Source organism: Phoxinus phoxinus (assembly GCF_949152265.1).
Source record: "Phoxinus phoxinus genome assembly, chromosome: 18".
In the NCBI taxonomy this organism is placed as follows: Eukaryota; Metazoa; Chordata; class Actinopteri; order Cypriniformes; family Leuciscidae; genus Phoxinus; species Phoxinus phoxinus.
Genome location: NC_136893.1, coordinates 17,105,773 through 17,117,681, shown reverse-complemented (window position 1 = coordinate 17,117,681; position 11,909 = coordinate 17,105,773). Strand labels below are relative to the sequence as shown.

Here is an 11,909-nt window from a genome sequence, read left to right as displayed (position 1 = left end):
CAGGTTTAAAACTTGCCCCATTCAAGTCAATAGGGTGCAAATTTTAAAAAGAGGATAACACGGTGTAGGCAACACCGATTTTTGTCGTTGTTCTCTGTATTGACAGCACTCCAAATTTACTAAAAATTGAGCTCAATGTTAAAATTGACCGGAGTTCTCCTTTAAGGGGAATTTCACCAGTTTAATTATAAGATACTACAGGAGACCATCTCTCTTAATCTGAAATCTCAGTTTGAGTGCTACTGCAAGACGCCTGACGGGATCATCACCATCAGATCCCACTTAGAAAGAAAAGATTAACCGTAATGCGCAGCACATTCTTACATGCACGTTAACCCCTGTTAACTGGTTAATCAAGCATGTCTTAAAGGGTCACATGGGATACTAGAGGGCAGAGAGAAATATAAACTGGATATGTTCAGAATGGACCAGCCTTACAACTTACTGAACACTGTGCAGTAATGCAGTCTTCTAATTATATACACACTACACCGTTCAAATATTTGGGGTCAGTATTATTTTTCTGTCTCTTATGCTCACCAAGGCTGCATTTATTTTATTTTTTTATATTACAATATAAAATAGCTGTTTCTATTTTCATTTAAAATGTAATTAATTCCTGTGATGGCAAAGCTGAATTTTCAGATCATTCAGAAATCACCAAATTATGCTGATTTGGTGCATAATGATTTATTATTATTATTATGCTGAATATATATTTTTTTAAATCAGGAATTTTTGGAGCAGAAGTCCAAAATGGCATTTATCTGAAATTTAAAAAATCTTTTGAAACATTGCAAAGGTCTTTACTGTCACTTTTGATTAATTTGCTGCATTCTTACTGAAGAAAATTAATTTCTATATCATAGAATTTTTTATAGCAGCCTACTATCTCGCTTTCCCTTGTTGACAAGATAAAACCCCCACTGAAAAAGATGAATCTTTTTGACTGTTACACCACTCAGTCTTCATGTCTAGAAATGGAGATCTGAGAACAGCTGCAAAGGGTATTTTTGGAGATTGGCTGCAAAAAATGCACTTACATCAGAGGCAGTCATTGTGGTTCATCTATCTATGCAGATCCTTAGGGGCTCGTGCTCTCCATACAGAACTCACAAATAAATTGCTCACATACTACAGACACTGTTAATGCTTATCAAACAGGTCATTTTGATTCATCTGCATATCTTTTAGTTTTTAAAAGTATACTTTGCTGACATAAAGAATCTTGAAGCTAATGGTTTAAATCGTACAGCTCAGCCAACGCTATCTCACGACCAATTCGTACGAATTCGTGCGATTTGTCTAAGCCCACATGATGGGTAGGTTTAGGGGCAGGGTCGGGGTAGGTCATTCGTACGAATTCATACGAATTTGGCAACTCGTAAAATATGTACGATTTAGCAAAAATCGTACAAATTCGTACGAGTGAGGTCGTATGAATTGGTAAGAATTAGCCACCTCATAAAATGCGTAAGAATTGCCATGAGATCGGGTTGGCTCAGCATTTCAGACTGAACTGGTAACTCAAAACTTTGAAACTATTCATAGGAGTCAGAGTAGCTTTATTATAATTTCAGCTATATAGAGCCTGTACACAGTAAAACAAAGCAGTGTTCCTCTAGGACCATGGTGCTACATAAGACAAACACTGGACTACATAACTAAACTGTACATAATTAAATTATACTAAATAGATTAAACAGAAGAGTTAGGTATTTTGTGGATGAAACGAGGAACAGTGGGGAGTTTCTGTTTGCGTGTGTGTGTGTGTGTGTGTGTGTGTGTGTGTGTGTGTGTGTGTGTGTGTGTGTGTGTGTGTGTGTGTTGTCATGGAGTTAAGCAGTCTGATGGCTTGGGGGAAAAACAGGTCACACAATCTCACCCTGTATGCCTCAGTACCTTCTCCCAGATGGTCAGAGCGAGAAGAGTTGGTGTGAAGGGAGAGTTCCCGATCCAGACAGTGATGCAGCTGCTCTGAATGCTCTCAACAGACTCTCTAAAAAGTGGTGAGGATGAGGGGCTGGGAGATGGGCTTTCTTCGGCCTTTGTAGAAAGTAGAGACACTGCTGGACTTTCTTCGCTATGGAGCTGGTATTGAGAGACCAGGTGAGGTTCTCTGTATGCCAACTCATCGTCTTTGCTGATGAGACCCACTACAGTTCTGTCATTGCGAATTTGATGATGTGGTTTGATCTGTGCATTTCTGCAGTCATGAGTCAGCAGAGTGAACCGGAATGGAATGGAATGAAGCATTTATATACACTTTCATACGGTACACCCAAAGCGCTTTACAGTCATATCAGGGGATCTCTCCTCAACCACCACCAGTGTGCAGCATCCACTTGGATGATGCGACGGCAGCCACAGTACAACGGTAGGGGGTCCAGTGTAGGGCCAGAAGGGTCTTGATATGCATCATGACAAGCACTTCATGATGTTAATTACAAACTGCCAATTCCCATTGACAACAAAATAAGATTAGTTTTGCTGTAGAACTGAAGATTTAGCAGCGAAAGCATAAATTCAACAGCAGGGAAGCTTTCAAAATTAATATACCATCCCTAATCATAACACACAAAAATAGAATACTGAGTGATGAGCACATACACTCAATGCTTCGCTGTACAAAGAGAACCAATGGACAGCGCAACAATTGGTCCACCAAGGTTTCTGCTGAACAGGTTTAGACCGGGCATGGTGACAGAGTCAGTGAACAGAAAATGAGTGGAATCAGAAGCTGTTAAAGTATTTCCTCACCGTAAAAAAACTCTGCACCAAAAAGGACATTATGTAAGAGAAAAGAGGGGTTGCAGAATGTGCGGAGGGAAAACAAAATATGTCCGGAGTGAGCGATTATGTATCGCTCCCTTTCTTAATCAAATCAAACCAGATGATAGCAGGAGAGGAGCTGGTAAACAAAATGTTTTTGGTCGATAAAAAGAGAGATGATTATCTTGGTCTAATTGCCGATTTAGGCAAGAAGAGAAGACAACACCTAAAAGTGAAAGGACAGGGTAGAAAATGGGAAGAACTCTGCCTTCACAAATTCCTATACGTTTTCATATCGAGCTGATACACATACTGAAGGATTGGAACAGTCTCTAATTATTCTGAGGAATAGATGACAAATGGAAAATTAAGACATTTTTCTCTAAATGGATAGTGTATTCTCCAGTACTAACAGCAAATGCAATTTAAGATAGAAGTGATGTTTATTTGCCACTAATGAAATTAGTATTTACTTTCCAGTCAAATGAAAACTTTTCTTCATATTACCTCAAATTTTATGAAAGTCAAACGTTTCAACCAACATCTGTCTACTGGCAGAGGATGAAAAAAAATCTGTTTTTGATCATGCACATTTTTGACAACTATGTTCATTCGTTCTTTTTCAGTATCCCCTCGCTAAAAAACAATTGCCAATTGCCATACGCTTAAAAGTGCTTTGTTTATCAAATACTCAGATGTCAATTACTGGATTTGAGTTTAAAAAGATGTCAACTAAAGCAGAATGACATGATGTTGAGACAAGCCAATACATAAAGAGAACAGAGCCAAGACTCTGTTAGCCGCTTCCTTCTTACAGTGTTGCACTCTGCTGACACATTGTGGTGAACTACATACAACACATCTAGACAGTCAACAACAGAGACCATAAAACAAGCTTCAATGAATAATAGAGTCAGTTTAGAGAAATTACAAGTTTATTGAGTCACATTGGTTTAATGAATGAAAACTGCGATGACAAAACCAGTGCCAGGAGAATGAACATTGGCAGTTCAGCCTATCCCTTCCTATCTAACATCAACCTCACCTGTCCCATGACCTGGGGTTAAAGAGAGAGGTGTCATAAAGAGGACTGTGGACACTGCTGTTCTGTCCAAGCCATTCAAACAGCACAACTGGCATTCTGGGCTCACCCACTGGACCGGAGAAAGCTGCTCAACCCTTTCTCAGATACAAGAGGGAGAACCAGACTACCTCATCTTCTGTTCAAAATCAACAGACTTATTGAGAGAGAAGAAAAAGATCATCCATGTGTCTCACCACAATCATTCATAATTAACTGCTGCCCCTAAAACCATGACACATGTTGTCCGTTTTTTTATGAATGAAGAACCGGTCTAACCTACTTTAACTAGTGTAAAGTCACTCTATTAAGTAAAAAGACCCACAAGACAGAACATTATAACCTAATTTTACCAGACATAATTGAATGTTACAAGAATGTCCAATTAAAACCGATGGATGAATCAGACTGATTGGATACAAGCTAAACACCACCTAAAAACACTTGAAATTTGGATAATTGCATTAAATTTTTTGACAAAATAAATATTGATTGTACCAGTAAATATCACAACTAATCCAACGTTTATGATTACTCAGGCCCAAGGATACATTGGTTTGATAGTGTTTCTTTGACATGTTTGTCAGATGGCTTAAAAAAAAAAAACCACGTCTGATTGTCATTAAGGATATTTGCTATTCAAAGCATCCGATTGATCAAGAACTCATTGGAATGTTTTCTTATTAAACCTGGCTTCATTTTAGTGTGAGGCCTCAAAGCCTCAACCTCACACCTCAAGTAAAAATAATTAAGCTCTGGATATGGTTTCATTCTCATTTCGGCAACAAACTAAAAAGTTGTATTTTATTAATTTCTCACCCTCATATTGTTCTAAACCTGTATGCTGTTTTTAGAGGAACACAAAAGCAGAATTATGAGCCCTTTTCCATAGAACTACAATTACTTGCTTAATCTCGAGTTAACCGGTCACAAATATTAACACATTTAGTCTGTTTACTTTCTTAGTCAGAAAAAGTTCAAAGCAATCATACACTGACGTGAGAAACACAAATATAAGATTTTGTCTTGTTTTCTGAAACATTTATCAAAATTAAGTGTTTAAACTTAAAACAAGACAAACGAATCAGCCAACGGGGTAAGAAAACTACAAAAAAGTTTTTTTTCTTACACCATTAACATTTTTATCCTGTTTTAAGTATAAAATCACTTATTTTTTATACTTTTTTCATAAAACAAGATGTAATTTTGCTTCTCAAGAAAACGTTTCTTAATTTAAGAATGATTCGTACTGGAATATAAGACAAAACCACTTTTTGCAGACTTGAAATATAGTGCGATTTCATTGTTTGTTTGTTCATTGAAAAATGTCTGCCTGAAATTCCTCCTTTTGTGTTCAACAAAAATAAAAATTAGCATATAGCAGCATACAGATTTAAAGCAACATAAGGGTTAATAACGTAAGTTATAGCTTTTATGGTTTGGGTGAACTATTCTTTTAAAGAATAGCTGTTAAACATAAAAAAAAACAGTCAACCAGGAAAACAAAAACATATAAAGAAACCAGAGTGGAGGTGTGTGTGTGTTTGAAAGAATGAGTTGTGAAGAATGAGAATGAGTGAGGAAAAGAAAATGAGGGATGAAAATATGTTAGCTTGTCCATTCCATCTCCCACCAGGTCAGCTAAAATATTTTTGGTCTGTTGCTCTCAACCCTTTGGTTGAACGGGGGGAGGGAATGGACAGCAAGAGTAACCACACATGCTCTGTCCTTCACAAACACCATGTCTGTTGTGAGCACACACATTCAAATCGATCATCATAGTAAGGGTCAGGGGTAAAGAATAATGATCACTGAGAGACCCTCTGTGGCGCTGTGGAGATGTTATGTCTGCTGAACCTGAGGAGGGCTAGCATTATTGTTGCTCGTCTCCTGCGCGTTGACCACAGAGCCACGGTACGGGACCTCTATGATCCGAGGTTTGTCGATGATGCGGGCGCAGCGACTGCCCTTCTCCACAATGCCAATGATCCAAGCCTGTTGCCCATCGCCCACCCCTCCATCCTGCCCCACTGCTCCCGACAAACCCACACGACTGGATTTCATCTCGGCGCAAAACCGGGCTGCCTGCTCCCGTGGCAAGCAGATCAACAGGCCACCTGAGAGAGGCAGGAAAAAGATTTATCTACCCAAGAGCTTGTAGAAATCTCTACTGACCAGGATTGTTCGTTTTCAGGAATTGATAAATTATTCATTTGATTAATCATTCATGTTAATACCGTAAAAAACTTGTGGAGGACCTTGAATCCCATGTGCATTTATTTTTTATTCAATTTAATTTGAACAAATGTAAATATCAATATTGTTAGTCAACTGTACTTTAATATATTTTAGCCGTTTAGTAAGAATTTAATTCTTCAATTTACCATTATTTTATTACTACTGATTACAACACGTATAGAAAAATAAAATATACAAATCTTTGAACATTTTAAATTCATTTTCACTTCAAATGTAAGATTGTCAGTTGGGATGATACAGGGAGAACGACAGACTAACAGAGCTTTTTGTTACAGTATTTGAAGCGAATACAATCTTTATTTACAAAGAAATTATCCTATGCTAATTATGTTGAGCCCACTTTCAGTGTAATTGCAAAGTTATGATGATAATTCTTAGTTCACATTAAAACGATTGTGTTTGTGCACAGAGCTGTGACCCTCACCTGATGTTTCAGAAGAGGTGCCCTGCAAAAGCCCAAATAGGTTGCCACCAGCTTTGCTGATTGCTGCCATTTTGGAGATAATGGGAAGGTTGTGAATGACAAAGGCAACGTCGTTTCTCTGCTGCTGGGCGAGATTCCGTGCGTGACCTATGATCCCAAAGCCTGTGATGTCCGTAGCAGCATGTGCATTAAATTTGTGCATTAAGGCTGCAGCTGGAGAGAGAGAGAGAGAGAGATATAATGTAAAAACAATGTAAAACCTGTTGTATAAACTGCTGAAATTACCTTATACACTACTCTCAAAAGTTTAAGGTCAGCAAGATTTAGTTCATGTTTTTGAAAGTCGCTTAAGCTCATTAAGGCTGCAATTTTTCATACAAAAAAAATATATATATAGTAAAAACAGTAGTATTATGAAATATTATGCTGTAATATATTTTTAAGTCCCCCTGTTGTCAATAATTGTACTCTTTAAAACTCATCGTTGATCACCAAAATGGCATATTTAAAGTATTTTCCTTGGAAATGTTTTTACTCATGCCTTAAAAATTGCTTGAATGTAACTACACGTTTGCTTCATGTAGTATACGTGGATTCATGAATATGCAAATGTGCCCCGCCTCCACTCACTCATACATTGACTTGTAGTTGGCACACAACTACAAGTCAATGTTTCAGAATGGTGATGCGTTTTATGTAATGCTCTCTACAACGGCGGACAAATAACTACTGCCTTCTAAAAATCAGTATCCTTAGTGGAGAAAGGCATATAGTTCATTCTTTATTAGTACTGCAAAAGAGTTTCCTCGTCATTTGAAAGTACGCATATAGGCCATTTTAATTTAGTACAAACTGAGTTGCAAAACTAGGAGGTGTGTGTGTAATGAATATTGGCCCCATTGTTAAAAATAATCCATGCTAATAATGCTTATGCAATGACATACCAGTGCGATTGAGGGTGGCCATGTTGAGCATAGCCTCCTGATAAGCTTGCTCCACCTCCTCCTTGGAAATCACCAACTTTATCTTGTTCCATTTCTCAGGCTGAAGAAATTAAGCATAAATATAAAAGAGATACAGAGAGAAATGAGATGAGGTTGCCATCTCTTCATAACTCAAAAGGAGAAAAGAACTGCACAAGCAATCATTCCAAAGATGAAAATGTATACTCACTATATCCAGCCACTGATGGGCATTCACTGCTACTTGAGTTCCTAAAGGTTTAGTGAGAACCAACACATCTCCAGGTACAGCACTTTCAGGCCTGAAAATGTGTATATATATATACACACAGACATATGTGAGCAGTGTCAGACAATTCATTTTACCATTTGAAATTGTGGTAAATGTTTGTTTAGGAAAAACTAGATCATTCAGAACCAAGTGTACAGATATACAGTCCTTTGATTCATGAGAAACACTCACATGATGAAATCGTTGGGCTGGCACACAACAGAGGCCACGCCCCCGACGATGATCCAGGGATTGATGACTGTTTGTCCCCCGGTTACTGAAGTCCCGCCCTCCTCCGCCGCATCACGGAAGCCCTTCATCATTAAAGGCATCACCTGCTCTCTCTCCTGAGAGAACATCGGCACAGAACAAACAAAATTAACCATTTCATGCTCAGCTTTCTAATTTTGCAAAAACATCATGCAAAAATGTAGTAAACATTCTGTACATGTCAATATATACAGAAAATTTAATTTTTGCATTAGTTTTAAAAAGTAAAAACCAAACATGATACGACAGCGAGAATGAAAGCAGAGAGATTCCAGCGCACCTTCTCATTCATCTTCTGACTGACGCTGAGAAGCATAAGCATGTTGTCACACTCTGTGATGCCCATAGCGTACAGGTCACTCAGAACATTTGCACAGGCAATTCGTCCCTGTAAAATAATAGACATGAGTTGGACACTCTTGTGAGGTGCATGCTAACTTTTGCAAAACATTAATAAGATTTCACTCACCATCATGTAGGGATCCTCCACTAAAGGATAGAAGAAATCTGTGGTTTGGACCAGGGAGAGACCCCCGTGCCTCAGAGGGATCACACATGAGTCCATTCCAATACCTGCAGTCAAGAACAGTGGAATTATTTTTCACTCACTGTGAAATCATGTGCAAAGTGCATAAATGTTTATAGAAGCTAATCATATACTACGGGGACTTAAATCTTCAGTTTGCAATGTTAAGAAGCATTTTTGCAGACTTAATTGTGATCTAATTTTTTGTTGTAAGCATTGACTGGAAGCCTGAGTCCATAGTTCACATCTCTTTCACATGATTGCATTATCCCCAGTAGGGCTGTTTTCGACTAAGGATTTTCATAGTCGAATCTGATTCGTTAGATTTTGCCATAGTCGACTGATAGTCGAACCTTTTTTTCTTTTTTTTCTTTTTTTAGATAGCAGCTAGATTTTTTCCATTTCAAACAAAAGAGCTAAAAAACACATATCACACATATATCATAACATTTCATAAACATGAGGAGCAATATGAGAGAGAAATTTGGTGATCGTTGTTTAGGTAGGCTACATTAAACCACGTAAAGCTTTTTAACGCACATGAGAACCGCGTGGAGTCAACTCGCAGCCCTGCTGAAAATGTGAAGCAGAAACGCTTAATATCAGATAACGTCCATAATAATTGGACTCCGGGTTCGATTTTTTTTACCATTTTCAGTGGTTATGAGGAGCAATATGAGAGGGAAATTTGGTAATCGTTGTTTAGGTACATTAAACCACGTAAAGCTTTTTAACGCACATGAGAACCGTGTGGAGTCAACCCACAGCCGCTCCGCAGCCCTGCTGAAAATGTGAAGCAGATTTTTGAATACATTTTTATTTATTTACATTAGTAAGCTACAGGACATCGTCTTTCAAAACATGACCTGCGCGAAAGCGAAAAAATAAATAAAATTGTACCCAGCCCTTCTGAAAATGCGAATGCGTCTCTGTCCCCAGCACATTTCAAACCAAACTGACGCCCATGTATTCGACTATGAGGTTCATAGTCGAATCAGACCTCTCCGAATCGAATCGTCGAATCCTCGACTATTAGAAGTCAGCCCTAATCCCCAGTAGTTTTTAATTAACAGGATATAAGTCAAAGGTTAAACAAAGAGTTGTACCAACACAGACGTTAGACTATGTGATCTGCTATATAAACACCCAAAACTTTACAGCAAAAAACTTCTAAATAAATAAGCATTTATTTGCTAAACCTGTTGATTAACTATCAAACTGACTGACATTATATCCGTTTAAAAGCAATGACGGGGAAGTCTGACTCATTTCCTTGAATCGGTTCTTTTAAACCATTCGTTTCTACGACCCATTTCACAAAAATGATTCAGTGTTTTTTTTTTTAAACATCCAAATAAAGCCATAAGCTGACAACATATGGCAAAATGTTTTTATATAGAATTCTATTATACAAAATCAAGTCAAAAACATATTTCCACCACGTTTATAAAAATATATATGTTATTTGGCAATTTAACTTACTTTTTTGCCCTATCAGACAAAACCTCGCTTCACTTCAAATGCTCTTACTATCAGTACCAATAAACTCTGGTTTCTGGGTCCAATTGCTCTTTTGGGAACCGATTCTTTGAAAAGATCCGACTCAAAAGAACGAAAGGTTCACGAATCAGTGCTCGCTTTTTGACAGCGATGGTGTGACAGGTCAGCGCGCGGCTCATACTTTACCTAGCCGAGGACCCTGGGGAACTGAAACAAGTTGCCCGAAATCAGCGGTCTCGTCTCCAACACCCGTCCCCGAGCCGCCGTCCTCTCCGGGCGGGCGGTCAGGCTCTAGTCCCTGCAGGAGTTTGAGCAGAGTCTCCTGCGGGACTTTACACCCTCATCCTTTCATATCGGAAAAGGCCGTGAGTCGGAAGCCGCGATCTAGGCCGTGCTCCTCCGGGTGCAGCGCCTGGTATCCCGCCGGGTAAAAGGCTCCATACCCTCCCGCTCCGCCGGAGTCCACTGACTGTGGCTCGGAAACTGACATGGCTATGCTGAAATGTATTTATTACTCATTCAGGTGGCGAAGTGAGAGAAAACGAGAGTCGCCTCAAAGAAACAGAGAGCGTGTTTTATTCTACACGCTTGGTCATAGAACGAGTATGGACGCGGCGCGCTTACGGACTGAACCAACTCATCTTGCAGAGGGGAGCTGGTTGTCATTTTATGGCACAAGTATGATAATTCGTCGCTGATAGACAATTTATTGGTAGAATATACTAAACATGAGAAAGAAAGAGTAGGACAATCAACCTAGCACCAAACTGAACTATCGCTACCATATTATTATTTTGACTGGTCACACTTCACCCACCTCAGAAATAAACGTCGCATAGTCTGCTATATTGAGCTCCGCCCTATTCTGGTTCTGCCCATGAAGGTGCATGTGCATCAGACGTTGGGATTGATGCAAATGTATGGACAATCCCATATGTACTCGAGGCTAATGACCTTGTTTCATTTGCTTCCTCAAAAATATATACAAATACTATAGTGAAAATTACGGTAGGCTATATAGCCTTGCAAAAGTATTCATACCCCTTTTTTTTATTTTGTTGTTGCTACCTTATTTTAAACTACTTTAAATTACTTTTTCCCCCATCAATCTATACTCCATACACGACAAAGCCAAAAACAGGTTTGTGACAATGTTTTATTACAAAAGGAAAACCTGAAATAAGTACATTGCATAAGTATTTGAACCCTTAACTCCGTACTTAAAGCATCTTTACGGCCTCAAGTCTTTTTGGGTATGAAGCTCTGTCAGGTTTGATGGGGACCGTCGAAGGACAGCCATTTTCAGGGTTTCTCCAGAGATGTTTGATTGCGTTCAAGCCTAGGCTACTCAAGGCATTCACAAGAGTTGTCAATAAACATCACTCTTGCATTGCCTTTGCTGTGTGCTTTGGGTCATTGTCCTGTTGGAAAGTGAACCTTCTGCCCTGTTTGAGTTCGAGTTCACCAGCCCCTGCCGCTGAAAAACACCACCACACTTGTTTGGATGGTATTGTGCATGTGATGACCAGTGCCTGGTTTCCTCCAGACATGATGCTTGGAACTGAGGTTCATCAGACCAGAGAATCTTGTTTCTCAGTCTGAGAGAGTCCTTTAGATGCTTTTTTGTAAATTCCAAGTGGGTTTTCTCACGTCTTCACTGAGGAGAGGCTTGAGTCGGGCCACTCTGCCATAAAGCCCAGATAAGTGTCGCAGTGGTACGTGTCCTTCGGTAAATTTATCTCATCTCCATATATGATCATGGAGCTGAACCAGAGAGACCAACAGCTGCTTGGTCACAACCCTAACCAAGGCTCTTCTCCATTGATTGCTCAGTTTGACAAGGA

General features: G+C 39.1%; 1 protein-coding gene across 1 annotated transcript; it reads right to left on the bottom strand.

Moving 5' to 3' along the window:
• Positions 1–3,692: 3,692 nt before the first annotated feature.
• Positions 3,693–10,555, bottom strand: sephs3 (selenophosphate synthetase 3; the record flags this gene model as incomplete). The annotated part of the gene is made up of 8 exons (XM_079588767.1): positions 3,693–5,970; positions 6,537–6,749; positions 7,481–7,580; positions 7,710–7,800; positions 7,962–8,116; positions 8,320–8,427; positions 8,509–8,612; positions 10,252–10,555. The coding sequence occupies 8 exons, from the start codon at positions 10,553–10,555 to the stop codon at positions 5,696–5,698; spliced, it is 1,350 nt and encodes a 449-aa protein (XP_079444893.1). The 3' UTR covers positions 3,693–5,695.
• Between the last annotated feature and the right edge of the window lie 1,354 nt (positions 10,556–11,909).